At 40.5% G+C, this 17,120-nt stretch overlaps 1 protein-coding gene across 7 annotated transcripts in view; it reads right to left on the bottom strand.

Moving 5' to 3' along the window:
• Positions 1-6,136: 6,136 nt before the first annotated feature.
• The window catches only part of TENM2 (teneurin transmembrane protein 2), a 554,942-nt gene continuing 543,958 nt past the window's right edge, over positions 6,137-17,120 (bottom strand). For all 7 annotated transcript variants that reach the window (XM_075715629.1, XM_075715630.1, XM_075715627.1 and 4 more), the window contains 4 exons: positions 13,757-14,053; positions 11,239-12,853; positions 8,120-8,250; positions 6,137-6,898 (listed from right to left, as the gene is read on the bottom strand). In XM_075715629.1, coding sequence (XP_075571744.1) covers positions 6,137-6,898; positions 8,120-8,250; positions 11,239-12,853; positions 13,757-14,053 — 2,805 coding nt within the window. The remainder of the gene's footprint in view (positions 6,899-8,119; positions 8,251-11,238; positions 12,854-13,756; positions 14,054-17,120) is intronic.

Genomic DNA, 17,120 nt, shown 5'->3' with positions numbered 1-17,120 from the left:
GGGAAGGAGAGGCGGTGGGGTGGCTCTGTATGTTAGGGAGTGTTTTGGCTGTATAGAGCTTGACAGTGGTGATGACAAGGTAGAGTGCTTATGGGTAACGATGAGGGGGAAGGCCAGCAAGGCGGACGTCCTGTTGGGAGTCTACAAGAAAGACATTGGGGTGCTGGAGCGTGTTCAGAGAAGGGCAACAAAGCTGGTGAAGGGTCTAGAGCACAGGCCTTATGAGGAGTGGCTGAGGGAACTGGGATTGTTTAGCCTAGAGAAGAGGAGGCTGAGGGGAGACCTTATCGCTCTCTACAACTACCTGAAAGGAGGTTGTAGTGAGGTGGGTGTCGGTCTCTTCTCCCATGTAGTTAGCGATAGGACGAGAGGAAATGGGCTCAAGCTGCGCCAGGGGAGGTTTAGGTTGAAAATTAGGAAAAATTTCTTCATGGAAAGGGTAGTCAAGCATTGGAACAGGCCGCCCAGAGAGGTGGAAGCGTTCAAAAAACGGGTAGACCTGGCACTCTGGGACATGGTTTAGTCTAGTCTAACCTTGATTGGTTTAGTGTGGACTTGTAGTGTAGGTTAATGGTTGGACTGGATGATCTTAAAGGTCTTCCAACCTAAACGATTCTATGATTCTATTCTATGTATAATGTCTGTATACTGGTACCTACTGGTACCTACCAATACCAGGAGCCTCCTGTGACAGCGTCTGCCCATTGGAACCACTTGCTAGAGCTGCACTCCTTTACTATTTTCCATGGGCTGAAAGTGGCTGTAAGGCGGTACGTTCTGTCTGCTAACTCGGAGATCTGGCTAGTAAAATGTCTTCTGCTGCTGCCTCAGCAACTGTCCTGTGGCAGATGATGACCCTGTTTTAAACTCTTCTGTGATCATGCAGCCCTTGGCCCTTGGTGCCACTGAGGTGAAGGAGTGGGTTTGATTCCAGAGGAGTGGCAGATTTCAAATGCAATGAATAAGGTTTAAACTAAGTAATCCTTGTGCATAAGAAACATTTTTGCTGCAGGCTGTACCTGAAGAGGTTGGGAAGGAACTTTCCTTGTTGGCAGAAAAGCTCAGAGGCAGAGGGGTGCCAGTATCTCTTCATTACCCCGCTCAGCTAAAGCCAGGGAGCCTGTTACATTTCACATCTGGCTAGTAAAGCCCCATTCCCACATTCAAAATTGCCCAGGGACGTCTACTCTTAGTTCCTCTTTGGAGAAAAAATTGTATCTGTAGAAGGTCTTGCCTTCTGCAAAAAATCTGTATTTCCTGAGATTAAGGGCCTTGTGCTTAACATTTGGATGGCGTAGGACTTGTAAGGCCATCCTACCTTAGTTTGTAAGGTAAGATCTCACCTTTGAACAGATGCATAGTTAAAATAAAGGCCATCTGAATATATCGTAGAATCATAGAATTGTTTAGGTTGGAAAAGACCTTTAAGATCATCCAGTCCAACCATTAACCTAACATTACCAAGTCCACACTAAACCAATTAAGGGTAGACTAGATTAAACCATGTCCCAAAGTGCCACATCTACCCATTTTTAAATATGTCTGACCTTAACATGTCGTTCTCATGCAAGATCACCATATGAACACAGGACAGTAGGATAGGGTGACAGAAACTTTACCTTTTGAGTTTCCTAGGACTGTAGCCTCAAAGCTGAATGTAAAGCATATTCCCATGTTCGACCATCACTGAGCGCTTTAGAAGTGTTTGCAAGACTGTCGGCAAAAGGGTCAACCTGACAGAAATCATAGCACAAAGCAGTTAATGCAAATTTTTCAACAGCACTCAGTTCTAATGTGATTTTCTTGGATTCCTGGTGAAGGCTGATGCTTGTTTGCACAGGAAGCTCTTGACTAACAAACATGAGAGAGCCGTGGGAGAAGGTGCTATGGTCACGTCCAGTGCAGATGAGGGATATCTACCTCTTCTACTCTTACAGCAATGATGAGTCTGGGCTACATGAAGATCAGGGGCTTACAGGGTAATATTACAGGGGCAGAATGCTGTTGGCATGTTCATTTCTGGCAGGAAACTTCTGAGAGGCTACATTACCCAAGGGATGGGAGGTGAAAACTAGCAATACCAGAGCTGGGCTCCCATGCAGATTTCAGACTGGCTGTGTGCATTCTCAGAGCCCAGTGTGTGTGTGTGTGTGTGTGTCAGCCCTTACACTCCAGGTAGCAAAGAAAAAAAAAAGGGTTCTAAATTCTTCCTTCCCCACATTTGTTCCCATGACAGTATTGTGGACCCATTGGTCTGGCCCAGCTTTAGGAGGAGCTTCTGTTGGTGCCTTTATTTGGGACACACCAAGGCCACTAAGGAAGGCTGACACAGCACTGCTGGGAGACATGTGGGCAAGGCAGTGCAGAGGCAAAGGCCGGTACCTCTGAACATCTCATGGGCAGAACTGCCATCATGTGGCCAAAATGCCATGGAGTGCAACCTTGAGAAGCAAAACACCAGTGGTGGTGAGGAGTGGGGTGTGCTGAGACACACTCCTATGCTGACAGCCAAGTTCCAGGCTTTGGGTTAAGTCGGGAAGCAAACCAGTTTTTTCAGGCTGAAATACAAGGTTATAAATACCCAATTCCTTCAGTTGCATCAAGCCAATAGGAAAAAAGGAAATGCACTCTGATGGTGATTCTCCATCTGATTTTAGCTTCAAACAGAAGCCTGTTCTCGCATTTGAGTTCACTCTGCAGACACCTCAGCTTATGCTCGAGTGGGTTAGAAGGGCAAACCTACATTTGTAGCTCTTGGGCTGGCCTGGGCTCATGCACTGCACCTTCCCACAGTGAGGAGCGCTTCTCAGGCCAGGTCTGTACATGGCTGCCCGTGGCCTGTCCTGGTTGCACCACTGTTGTGGGGACAGCCACAATGTCACTGTTAAAGCCATCACTTAACTACTCTCCCATAAGAAGGATCCCAGTTCATGTCTCCTTTGCGTTGCTTTAGGTTAATCACCTATTCCATACGGAAAAGTGTGGCAAGGAGGAGAGAGGAAAAGCAAGAGCTTTGAGAGGAACAGGAGATACTAATTTGAGGGGAGTGAGGAAGGGGAGGGTTGTGGAAAGGAAAAGGGAGAAAAAGATACCTCAGGAAACAGGGGAAACTCAGATGGGACCACAGGAGAGGTGGCAATAAGTGGTTGGCCATGGCTACATCAGTCCATTTATCTCCCCCATTTGTTAAGTGAAAAGCTGTTTACTATGGCCTCTAGAAGTCAGCTATTTTTCCAGACATGAGAGCATCTAGCTCTTTATCATAATTACAAAATACAGTCATTCATCATTCTGCCAATCTCTTTGATGCACCACACAAGGGTTTTGTAAGTAGCTGGACTTACTATGGGTTACTTGCCAAAAGGACAGGCTGGGAGAGTTTGCCCACATAGATATGCTGTTAAATGCGGCAGGGATTCTGTATGGAAACACAAGGAAAGCGTAGTGGCAGAGCCGAGAGGTAAGGTTGGGAATGACCTTGATCGGGTCCGGCAAGATAGTTAGTTGGATCTAAGAGCTCAAGTGTATTGCTGGGCCTTTCCACGGGACTTGTGCTAAGTTGCACACAGGCTTTGGAAACCATAGATAGCCCTGGATAAATGGTCTCTGGTGAGTATTTAGCTAGCATGACTGGGCCACTTTCAAAAGTTGTGTTTAAGAACATCCTGATGATGTATATGGTATTCGCAAAGGAGCTGGGTAGGGAGTGCGTTCACCTGCAAACCTGTTACATCTCCTCCCATAGTAATTAATATTAAAGAGGGTACTTAACTTTTAGTTTTACTAAGTTTCCTTTGAAGTCGTAGAATCTCCAATTCTGGTAAGTTTCAGCTTTAGGTGAATGGTAACAGAATAAAGTTCTGCAACAGGTTCTCATTTCAACGCTCTCAACTGCAAGAAAAATTCCATTCCAAAAAAATGACCCAACTAGCTTACCAGTACAGGGCAAGGGTAATTCAGAAAAACTGTGATAATGAAAACTGTCTCCACCTTGTGATTTCATGTTTTATGCCTCCACTAAAAAAAAGTAACAATCTTTAAGAGATTTCACTTGTAAAGAACAGTCTGATAATGTAACAGCACTTCAAGTCGATCACCACAGAAAAACATCTGCAGTGATGGACATACAGGACTTCATCTGAAAATGTACCCATACTCATCCTTCAGAGGACGAGTAACAGGGCTTGGGGTTCCAGCGCATGTACTGCTTAGGGCAAACACGTAGGTCTAACGCTCCGGTCAGAACGGGACAGCTCTTGTTCGCACAGCAAAAATTAGATGCACTTTCTGAGTGCTATAGGTGTTACACAACACAGCCACTGAACTGTTCTGCTTTAAAAATGCCCTGGAGTGAATTAATGCCCATAATCAATTTGAGCATCTCTGTCAATATCATGAATCATTAAAAACCTCATTTACAACCCCAAAAGCAAAACTGTTCTCAAAATTAAGTAGAGCTCCCTAGCTACATACTTAAATGAGATAAAAGGAGCAGGGCTCTGGTTGATGGATGGTTGGTTCCCTTTTAACATCATCAGCAGTGACTGTTTGCTTAGGAGAGGGTCTTTGATCTTACCTCCAATTTTTAAATGTGGTAGAAATAAGCAATCTCCCAAGGATGACAGATTTCATGGAGACTTCCTGGCTCACAGCACCGCCTTCCATGTTCCATTTAATGTTATGTTACTGCATTTTCAAACTGTTTGGATGTTACTTTAGTGCAATTCAACTAATTCCAGGATTGAAACGTGGCAGTTTGAGGGTTGCTAGCCGTGAGGTGCAGAGAAGGAATTTCTAAAGCATTTACCAATTTTCTGCTGTGTCCTGAACAGTTTTGGGTGATGTGTATGCAGGACTTTGCTTACCCAGAGATCAAAGGACCAGCCCTCTGTAGAATCCACGGTACAACAACAGCAAGTCATTTTGACATGTAAGATGCAGTGTGTATTAGGTGACAGTGAGACACTAATATTTTTTCATTTTTAAAAGATTTCGCAATGGAAGACAAGTAATTCACAGGAGTTTTAGAGACTTTATTTATGTATAAACAATTTAAACACTTTGCCATAAATTATCTTTGCCTGTCTCTAGTCTTTGCTTAGCAGCAAATTAAAATTAATATAAAAACTCAATGAACAATTCATACATGTATATTACAAAAAAGTTCTTGTACCAAAGTTCTTATTAGACTTTTTTTTTTCTTTTTTTTTTTGTGGTGACTGTAATGTGATTGTCTCAGTTTCTCGACCAAACAAACACACTAATAATTTTTAAATCTGAAACAGTGATTGTGCCTTCTGGCTGACGTATGTACAGGGTGATCTGACGTGGTGCCCATTTGCAATAGTGTAACACAATGCCCACAGCTCTACTGGAACTGATACCAACAAACTACTGAATCTAAACAGACTACACCCTGTAACTGTGTTATACTGTCCACAATGGAAATCTTCAAAGACAAACAGAGTATGAAATTTATTTGTAGTGATTTATAGCCACCATTTTGAATGTAAGTTTACACTCTGCCCTCTTTGAATAAGTTAAGCTTCAGGCCAGACAAGTGGAGGGTCAGAGTGCAAGTGTGGTTTTGTTACTTTTAAATATATTTTTCTTTACTATTTCCAGTGCGCTCTCACTTGCATTCTCATTGTCCTCCAGTTGCTACACACAAATCACCCCAAAGTCATGTTTTAAATGCACCTGTATTTTGCTTTAAATGAAAACCTCTTGGATATTTATCAAACAAGCAGTCTGAATCAGCTGTGTTTCATCAGCTGGTTAGTGAAAGTGGCCCACTTGGATTTCTTAGTTTGCTCACGTGTGAATGGAGTGAGGTAATACAATACGAGGCCTTCTTTTTGTTTTTCTTTAGACCCAGAACAAGTGGGTAATATTTCAGGGGTACTTTTTAATTTGTATGGTTAGAGTTTTCAGTCTGGCTTTAGTCCACTTCAGGATGTGGTTTTTAATCACTTGAACAGTAGCATTTAACTCAAAAAATATGAGCTTTTTTGCCACTTCCTATCCCAAAGTAGCTCAGCCTAGTGCCCCCATTTAGGTCTTCATCTCCTTAGGAGAGGAGATAACAGTTATGACTACTGATTCATCCAGCAAAGGATGACAGCAGGTTAATTTGTTACCTCTTTCCCATTTCATTCTGTCTTAAAAACTGGATATTGCTGCTACTGTCTGCTAGCTCTGGGTACTGCTCCACGGGCAGGACATAATATCCCTCGTAACCTTGAACCCTTCCCGTGTTCAGAAGCTGCTGCTTCTCTCCGTCTGTCCATATGCGGCTGCCCTCTCGGCCATCCCGTGCCTTCTGCTGCTCTTTGGCCCAGGCTGATCCCAGGGCTCGCTGCCGAGCCTGGTCTAACACTCTCGCCTTTTCCTCGTCCAGCGTGTCGGGGGTCAGTCCGTAGCGGATGTTGATCAGCAGGGTGGAATACTGAAACTCAATATTTGTAAACCTTCGAGTCCTCCCATTGACGAGGAGGGTGGGCTGGGAGACGGTGACGTTGACTCCGCTCTCCAGGACCTTCCGCCCACTGGTCATTGCGAGGGTGACAAGGTCGCTGTCAGCCGAGCCTATCTTGACAAAGTAATGGGTATCCTTCCCCTCGATGCTGTAGTGCATTTTTTCCAGGTAGTGAGCACTGTTAAGGACAGAGGCAATCTTTCTGCTATCATCTGTGGCTATGCTGGAAATGCCAGTGGTTACACGGCCTTCCTTCACAGCAAACATGATTCCTTTCCCAATGATAGGAGTGGTTGTTGCAAACCAGTGACCTGCTTTTTCTCTAATATTGGCATGTAATCTTTTAGATATGACCTGTCCCTCAAGAGCCATGAAAGCTTGACTGTGTCTTTCTGTCGTCTGCTGAACTCCTGTAATTAGCTGGGGAAAACAAAACAGAAGAAAAAAAAACACCAAAGAAGATATAGATCTGAAAATACTAATTTCAGAGACCAATACTAATCTTTGCTTTTTTAAAGGAAAGCCACGCAGCGAAAAATTCTATGCTAAGGGAAGACTACCCTCAGTTACCCACCCCTATACATACCCCGTTCAGAATCAGGTAAATACTCATTTGGCAAATTGTTTTGCTATCAGTAATACCAAATAAAATACTTCTCATTAATCACCCTTTGTAGCAAGTATGTACCACAAATCTCAATTTTAGCAAATTATATGATATCCGTTACAAGAATAAGTAAGACCCAAGTCTAGCACAATTTTAATCAGAGCTTAAACTGAAGAATCAATTTATTAAAAGATGACACTTAACTTTTGGACACTTTTGTCCAGAGATTTCAACCAGTATATATGACTAAAACGCTTATGAATTTAAGCCTTTTTGAAAAATGATGAGATTTGGGGTCCAAAGTATCACAGCAATTACTGAAGAGGGGATTTAGATTCTCAAATGACTTAGAAGCCTGTGAAAGCAGTACGTTTAGGTTTATATGACCATTTCAGTTGTATTACCAAATGTGAAGTGAGCCTAGCATAGACTAAGTTTGAAATTGGCCTAGTACTCTTTTGAAGTTTATTAAATGGGTTGGAATTTACTCTAAAGGTTGAAAGCATATACCATTTTCCACCTTAACCTGACAAGTAAGTATGAACGCTGTAACTGAAGTTAACTGGAGTAACTGGAGTAGCAAACCAAAGCCTCTATGAAAAGCATCAGACAAAAAATGATGAGAAATCCTATTACAGGGTGAAAAGTAGAACCATTTCTTAGCAGTACAGAAAGTACCAACCTAACTTTATTGCAACACATATGTTATTAGGATGGTTTTAGCAAAGGTACAACAGATGATAAATTATCCTGACAAAGTCTCCCTTTGTCATTGCTAATCAAGTTAATCGAGTTACAACTTGTTAATCAAGGAAGAACTCAATAAAAGACAAACTAATGACACTGTAATTATGATAACAACGAAGGCTGGCAAGAAAGGCATATGTTCATTAGTATAAAATCTAGCTATACTCACTTCATTTTACACTGAAATAAATACGTGGCCTTCTGCTGTAACTACAGAAGAGCCCAGCGGTTCTATTCATAGAGTGGGGCAAATTTATCAAGAAAAATAACTTCATATTTCTGCCTACCTGTCCATTTTCACATGCTTGACTCTCAGACAATTCATATGGTGGTGACACAAAGTACATTTTTGCTCTAGGAAAACCAGGAATGATGTTGCTAAGCTGAAATCCAAACATCACCAACCAGCTTTTGACATCTAAAAATCAAAAGTAAGCAGGTAAGTGAGAAATAAATTTGTGTAATTAATACAAGAAATCAAAACATTTAGGAAATCCATCCTTGACCTCCTTTATTTCAAGTAGTAGTGGAACTTATAATTTATATTACAGCATGGCACTTTACAGAATTGTAGCAATCCACCATGAACAGGTACAGGAAATACTGCTTTAAATTTACCCTAAATAGTTCATCAGGGATATACCACTGCTTTCATTCTTTTTCCATTACAGCACATGGATTATCCAAACATTTTACTGTATGCAATACTTGCTCCATCTCTGACACCTCCTGATGTGGCTACTGTAACCTATAAACTGTATTGTAAAATGATGTTTTATTAGGTTAGTACTCCTAAAAGCATCTGCAAAGTCCTTTGGGAAAATACATGGCTTCTCTTCTGTGTCCTACTTCTATTAGCTGTCCTCAGGTCTCGGGAGGCTCCATTAAATGCGGTGAGAAGCTAGACTTGTAATTCAGATGGCTAAATTTAGGTACCATGAATATCCTCCCCATCCCTCCAGGCCCCCTACAGAAAAGTAGAAGCTGCATAGGAGGGTTACAGCTCCGCCCTGGGGTGAGCTTTGGGAAGTTCCAGCTCTGGGTTTGACCAGTAAAACTCTTGAAAAACCTAAGTAACTAAATTAGTAACAGTAATTCTCACTCAGCAGGTATTAAGAACTAATGATGTATTTTAGTTACCAAAATTATGTTTTTAACCCCCAAAAAAGCCCATGACCCCATTTTACTTTTCTGTTTCCTGCTTCTCTTTTCTGGCTGTCATGGGGATAAGAAGTGTGGGAGCATGGGCATTTGATTTGGACCTATGTTCACGACCGTTTTTGTTCAGAAATCTCTCCTGTCTTTTCCAGTGGCCTTCCCTCCTTGCTGGTCTACAATGGCTCCTGATGCTGCTATTGCCACTTCTTCGTGTGAGCCAAACTCCATGTTTGAAGGAGACATGACTGTGGCAAGGCACCCTCGATGCAAGGGGCGCTGGCTGAATTTAGACCACTCCAAGCATGGTGTCAGCAGCAGGTAGGTGCACAGTGGGCTCTGCTTGCTGCCCACAGGCACGCAGAGTGCCTGCAGAGCACCACCTGTACATACAGACCTCTGGGACATGCTCAGCCACAACAGGGCACCTGCTTGCTGTTGCAAAGCCTGTTTTCCTCAAATTTTTAGCAGAGGTAATGCGACATCACAAAAAGTGTAGTACTTCTTGGTTGTGGACATTTGACAGCAACAGTCTTTTCTTAGCCATTCTGACACTAAAATTAGTAGTAAAATACTGTTTCTACGAAGATATTTGTATGTATCTCCCATCACACAGTGCCTACCATATTTTTCCTCTAGCTTTGGACAGCACAGGGTTACTACTCCTTTTTAAGGCTTCCTTCAGTTTATTTTATGCTATAATGGTATCTCCTGAACAATTCACTTCAGCTGCCCTAATTCCTCAAAAAAACCAGGAGGACCTATATACAAAGTAGATACTATTTCGCTTAGCTAATGTGCTTTGCAGCACTGCACTTGCTACAAGTTCCTTTTCAGCAAAACCTGTGAATAAAGCAGTGTCAGGGGTGAACAGTAAGAATGGATTGGGGTGGGGAAGTATTTTTTGTTTGTTTTCTGTTCTTCTTTTTTTTAAACTGTGACAACCAAGGTGCCACCATAATCACTTCTTGTGCAGGATAATCTGTTTAGTCCATGCAGCAACAAATTTTCATCACCAATGAAGTATTTTTACAGACTACAAGGCATGTGTTATACCAAAAATGCAATATATCTTCCTAGATTTCATCCAGTGGATGGATAAATTAAATGAATGCAATGTCAGAGCATAGAAAAATTTCATAAGGTGACACTGAAAAACTAAATCACACAGTTGGATGAAAATAGGAATTTTGTTGAATTTAGGACAACAGAATTTGATCCCAAGGTAATTTTAGTCACCAATATTTTCACCCTATCAGATACAAATCGCACTATCTTCAAATTGCGAAGTAACTACAGTAGAACCTATGGTGTCTTAGACTTACAATTAGGTCCCAACATACTAATGAAAGTCGCTATGATTTTCTTTGAAGGAAATGCGTACTTTTCTTGAAATTCAAATTACTGCTAAAATCAAGATAGCTCCTTTTTAAAAATTATATCACTGCTCTAATTATTGTATACTGCATATTCAATTCTGAAAAAAGCTTTTCCTGAAGACATATTAATTACCTTTCTTTTTAGAACTTGCCAGCAGCTAGTTCAAGTACTGTGTGATCTTACTAAGTGAAAAATTATTACTAATTAAGAAAAGGTTACAAGTTTTACCCAGTTCTAACATACGTTATCAAAAATACTTTATTGTTTCTCTTTCTCAGCTCTACCCGTTCCATAAAATTTCTTAGTCTTTCAGGAGGAAATAATTTTTAAAACATCAAGATTTTTGTTTTAAAGACTAAAGACTGTTTGCATATTAAAAGTTAAATGGGAGAAAGAGGTTTAATTAAATCTATTCTGGGTGCTAATTCATAAAGTGCCCATGGGCTCAGTCAGTAGTTAATTTTGAAAGTAACCCTGAAGGGAAGAGATGCTGAGCAGTTCTGGTTCACAATTCTGCAACTAACCTGCCAGCGATTCTTGTAGGTGACTTCACCTTTCTTTATATAAAATCAGAATGAACACATCTTCATACAGTACTAGTTCAATAGGAAGAACACTATGGCTGTGCTGAAACTGAATATTTAGGCAAATTCCCCCCATAATTCATTGTGGCTTCATTCATAGTGCCCTTCATTTGGGGAGGAGCAGTATGAAAGAATCAGGACTAACCAGCCTTTTTCATAGCACAAAAAGGAAAATGGCCCAACCTTGATGGGAGGATTCAGCAAATGGCTAGTAAGAAGTCTGATTTCTTTCCCAAATCAACTTCCAAACTGTAGTGTTATTTATAAGAAATGTAATGAAGTCTCACCTGTTACATAATTCTTTAGATCCAGTTCGTTGCTGAGAGGGTTGTTACTCTTGAACATGTACAGATTGAAAGGAGTGGGTTCTTTACCAATGTTTTTCCACATGGTATAATCAGGAGATGTCCAGCGTCCAGCCAGGACATCATAGTCCCTTTGGGTAAAATGGACGAGTTTAGTTAAAGGATCATACAGCCCTCCATGGAACCCAATAACCAGCTGGAAATCAGGGTTAGAGTCATAATAGATCTCCCCATATGCTGTGTACTGAAGCTGTTTGATCATGAGGCCATTGATGCTGAACACGGCTAATGGAGTGCCTGTGTTATCAGAGGCGACATAATATTCTTCCCCGCTGCTACTCTCCATTGCAAAGAGGTGGCCTTGCAGATCATAGTACAAAGAGGTAATTTCTGAATTGGAATGATTGTAGACATGCGTCACCCTTGTTGGATTGTGAAGATCAGCATAAAAGTACTGCAGATGATGCCCCAGGTTAGTCTTACAGGAAGCCCTTCGGCCAAGTCCATCGTAACGGTACTGAACACTCCACCCATTTGCTTTGTTGTAAGCTCTTGTTAAGAGTCCTTTGGAGTTGTACTCAAATACATCTGAGCCTCGCTGACACAGGAATCCATCATCATCAATTTTGTATGGTATGTCACCTAAACGCGTAATCCTGTCTCTTAGGTCATAGCGCAGAGGCATCAATCGGACACTGTTTCCAGGATTCAAGAGATGAAGGTTTCCATTTAGATCGTAACTGTAACGCCAAGTTGGCCTATCATTTACGGCTACGCTTTGCAGTTGCCCATCTCCATCGTAATCATAGGTATACTTGGTTGTGTTGGCATATGGACCAAGCTTAAGTTCTCTTTTAGTCACCCTTCCCATGCTGTCATATTGTACAGTCATCCAGTACATCAGGGATCTGAACATTTCATATTGAACTTCTTTAATGCGTCCATGGGTATCAAAGTGCTTACTCAGTGTCATAACTGCTGTAGTAATGATTTGATTTATATCATAATAAATAACTCCAAATTTGCCAAAATGCTCTACTTTGCCAGAAATCTCATCGTAACGGTAAAGATCAACTGGAAGAGGTGTCTCACTTATTATGGGTTTGATGCTTGCTATTCGAAAGCTATTATCATGATATGTATAATCAAACCTTGCATTGACCATACCTTCTTCAGAGAACCTGTAGATTTGTTTGTCAACGAGAGGACCAATTTTGCGATAGCGGATTGTACAAGAAAATCCTCCACTTTGCAAATTCACCATTTTTAGGACACCTGTAGTTTCATCATATCCAAAAGTAACTGCAGTGCTGTCATAAACAATTTCAGATAATTTGGATAGCTTTCCATACTTGTAGAACACTTGCCGGCCAGTACCTAAAAATGATGTTTTCAAAATTCTCCCATCGTCACTGTAATCAAAAATCACTGATGCATTGCTTTCAGGAGGATTATAGATATTTCTAATGTAGCCAATAGAGGTGTGAGTAGACATGCTGTGCCGAGCCACGCTAGGCATGGTAACAGCATGAAGTCGGTCTGAAGAATCATACTCGAAGATGTACTGTCGTTGACTTTGAAGCAGTAGTACCATCGACTATACAGAAAAAAATTAATACACAGTTACTAGCTTTCAGCATGTGACTGCTGAGAGGGCATTAAAGAAAAGAAAAGTTTACTGAAGAGGCACTAATGTTAAATGAATAAAAAGAGAATTAGATACATTAGTTAGGGGCACAAAGCTGCTCAGGATTATTGTCAGATTGCCAGATGAGAGGATCTGCTACTTGGAAATCAATATGCTGACACTCCAGAGAAAGTGTAGGTTAGCAACCTATTAGCTACCCTCCCTTTAGTAGGACTTTTTTTTCTTTTTTTCTGAGGGCTGCAGAGGAGTTAGATAAATGACTTGATTTATCTTTCCACTAGCAGTTGTAATTCACAACTATTAGTGTGAAATATGTGAGAAACTAAGCAGAGAACATCAGCTCTGGTTTGCTTAAAACAACAGATTCAAAGAAGGGAAAGGGAAAATAATGTGCAATTTTGAAGTATTTAAGAGACTTTTATGATTGAAATGTCTTAATTAGGCTAAGTAAAAATGCATTACCATATTTTCATTTAATAAATAATGATTAGAGATGAATTACCTGTTTCTACCTGAACCTTTTGTCAGGTTTAGTCATGCATTTTTGGCCTTAATTAAGCACAATTTGTTGTGTTAGTTTATGCCATTATATGGCAGCCTAAATGCTTTCAGGAAAATATCAGAAGGCACAAAGCATGAACAAAATATTTCCTATTAAGAATTAGTCAAATTCAGTTGACTAATTGAAAAATAAGGAATTCTGAGACCAAGTATAAAGGGATTCTTAACAGCTGGAATATGTGAAATTTTAGATAAACTGTTTGTGTGTGTTATGTACAGATCCTAAAATGAAGCCGAATAGTACTTTGTCTCTTTGTAGCTAATGTCAGAACGTAAACCAACATCACCTACTTTTTCTAGATAGGTGTAGCTCCAAACTTTCCCATCTGCAAACATGCGCGATACGATCCTGCCTTGCTTATCGATATCTGTTCTTTCACTCATGGCACCGCGCTGAAGTCCAGCCAGGCGCCCGTTGAAGAAGTAAGACACGTTGACAGCAGCCAGGCCGCTGCTAGGCAGCCAAAGGAAAGGCCGTCCTAGCTGATCGTAAATTATCCTCAGTGTAAATTTCCGGTGATCATCATAGATTTTTTCTGTGCGTATGTTCCGGTCGTAATCAATGGACAGTAAATTCCTTCCATGCACCTATCGAATGAAAGAAGGCTGCATTCAGTGAGCAGTGGGCACTATAACTCTCTGGACTTTCAGCGTGAAAATAGCATGCACAATGGAGAACTCGATTTCCCCACATTTTTGAAAAGTGTAGGGATGTCTCCCTATTAACTGGCTTTTGCTTTCTACTTCTCAGTATATTCAAATATGTAACTTTGAGTATTTTACTGGGATATTTCCCATCTCCCTGTAATATGGGAGCTGTAATCTTACAGAGAAAGGCTTCCCTTATTGCCAGAACAGGCAGGCATACTGCACACCTAGCTCTTAAAGTGCAGAGTGTTAGCACTTAGCAGAGAAACAAATTATTTTGCATGGAAGTAATTTTTCTACTTCTGCCATCGGTAGTTCTTAGCCTTTTTCCTTACAATGACTCCAAGAACAATAGAATAAATTACAATTTTGTGTCTTCATTGAGGTTTAGCCACTTAGGTTCTATAGCTGCAATACCCTGCTTATGAATTCATTCATTTAATGTTTTCTTCATTCACTTTCTATTAGATTCAAGAGATCCCTCAGCAACCTGATCACTTGGGATGGGTTTAATTTCTTCTGATTAAAAATCCTGATTGTACAGGCTGGGAAAGATGGACTTGTAGTTTGGAGAAACAAAAGTGCTAAATAATTAGGTTAAGTATTTTTCATTTTTCTTCCATTTTTTTTTCAGTTACAATTATCAAATCAGTACAGTATGAAGTATTCCAGTCCCAGGTTTCTTTTTTTTTCTTTTTTTAATAAAAGAGCAAAACAGAAACAAAGGCGCATAAGAATGCCAAATGGAGAGGCTTATAGTGAGAGTGCTATAATGAGATATACATAAATATATTCACTGGAGGCTAAGCCACAGAATTCAGGCTAATGCTGTAATCTGATAAAGCTCCTTAAGTAATTTAATTGTAGATGCATCATTAATAAAGTAGAAGTCTTTAAATTAGATATAATTTGAGAGCAATGACTACTTAAAAAGTATTCATCAGTTTCTGGGAATTTGTTCTTCAGCTTCTATTCTACAGTAGCTTTGATTAAGCAACATTTTCTCTTATCCAAAATTAAACTGCACATCAAACAATATGTAAATTAACCCTGAGCCTTTCTCAAGGACATAAAAGTTATTCTGAGATATTTTCACTGCCAGGGGTAAACCCAATTCCCATCCCAACCAACTCTGTAGGAATTCAGTTATACAGAAAGCAAATTTAAAATTAATACAATTTTGTGTTTGTAAAGAAGTAAGTATTTCAAATTATATCTCATTATCCTAATTTTTTTCATTAATAAAATTTAGCTCTTTAACAGTTTGCATTTCCTCAGTGGGCAATTATTAGAAAAAGCTCTTTTCTGTAGGTTTTCCCAAAGGTTATCCCAGCAACAACTTCTGTGATTCAAAGAAAAGATAGGGTGTTTTTTTTTAAAAAACCTTGGCAAAATAAATCATATTCTGCTCTCCCATTGTAATGGAAACAAAGCCAGGGAAGCCAAACTCAACGTCAGTACTTTCTCAATGGGTTACTCTAGTGTAGGATCAATCCTGATGACAGACATATCAAAACCCTTTCCTTCACAGAGCTCTTGGGGAAGCAGAAGAGAGCTTTCACTTCTCAAAAACATTTAGCTATAACATTAAAGGGTTAGTGTATGACTGAAAGATTCTAATTTCTTAAGGACAGGCAGATTTAAAAAAACCCAAAAAACCCCACAAGTCTTTCAGAAAGATTATGAACTGAATTTTAGCTTTTGGGGTTTTGTTTTGTTGGGTTTGTTTTGTTTTTAATTTCTAAAACTTCATAAAGTAGTTGGGATTTCTGGGGTTTCTTCTCTCCATTACAGTAACTGCAACTGTAATCTGCATGTAGAAAAGTTTGACTCCAGGTATCCTCCCTTTTCTCAAAAACATTATAAAGTTTATTAGTTTTTTTGCTGTAGAAAACTAAAGTATTAGGGTTTTTTTAATGATTACACAGACAAGAGCTATGCACACACACAAACACCACTTGGAGAATAAAGAAGCACCTGCTTGGATAGTTCAGTAACTTCATTTTCATTTGTAAAATACGTAAAACCGGAGAATGTAATTGTAGTGTCATATTAATTATATGAAAACCCAAACAGAATGACTAACTCCCACTCTTTCTGGGAACACTAATAACACTATTACAAGTATCATGACTGAAGATTACCTAACAAGCTCTTTCTCTGTTGTTCCACTACTTACATGCACATCTGGTTTTCCCTTGGCTGCTGCTGACCAAGTGGCAGCAGGGACAAGCCCTTTGTGCCTTGGGTAAAGGTCTTGCAACAAAACTCACTTACGTGATGCTGCATTGTAACAAAAACTCTTCAGAAGGGAATCTTATCAAGACTTTATCTGAAACTGCTGCAAGACACTGAACGTGTGGTGCATAAAATAGTAGCAGACAGGAAGTGGGATAACATAAAGGTGAAGTGCAGGTCTTCCTTTCTCAGCTAATGAAGTCTGCCCAGGCATGTTTGCAGAGGCTGACACGTACAGCTGTGATGTGCCTGTAGCACGGATTAGCAGAGCTGGGGGGCACAGGTGGCAGCACTACCTGAAGAATCATCAAATAGTTTGGGTTGGAAGGGACCTTTAGAGGTCACCTAGTCCAACCCCCCTGCAGTGAGCAGGGACATCTTCAACCAGATCAGGTTGCTCAGAGCCCTGTCGAATCTGACCTTGAATGTTTCTAGGGATGGGGCCTCCACTACCTCCTGGGCATCCTGTTCCAGTGCTTCACCACCCTCATTGTAAAAACATTTCTTCCTTATATCTAGTCTGAATATACCCTCTTCTAGTTTAAAACAAGTACCCCTTGTCCTATCGCAACAGGCCCTACTAAAAAGTCTGTCCCCATCTTTCTTATAACCCCCTTTAAGTATTGAAGAAAAGGGCTATGGGCTCCAGTAATACTCGTAAGAGGTGAGTCCCATATAATAACAATCCTTTTCAGTAATACTTGATTCTGAATTGGGGATTCAGGAGATGGCTCCACATGCCCTCTCACCGGTCGTCCTGGTGCTGCGT

Source organism: Pelecanus crispus, chromosome 8 (assembly GCF_030463565.1).
Source record: "Pelecanus crispus isolate bPelCri1 chromosome 8, bPelCri1.pri, whole genome shotgun sequence".
Classification (NCBI taxonomy): Eukaryota; Metazoa; Chordata; class Aves; order Pelecaniformes; family Pelecanidae; genus Pelecanus; species Pelecanus crispus.
The sequence above is the reverse complement of the archived record's forward strand: the minus strand, read 5'-3'. Positions and strand labels throughout refer to the sequence as shown.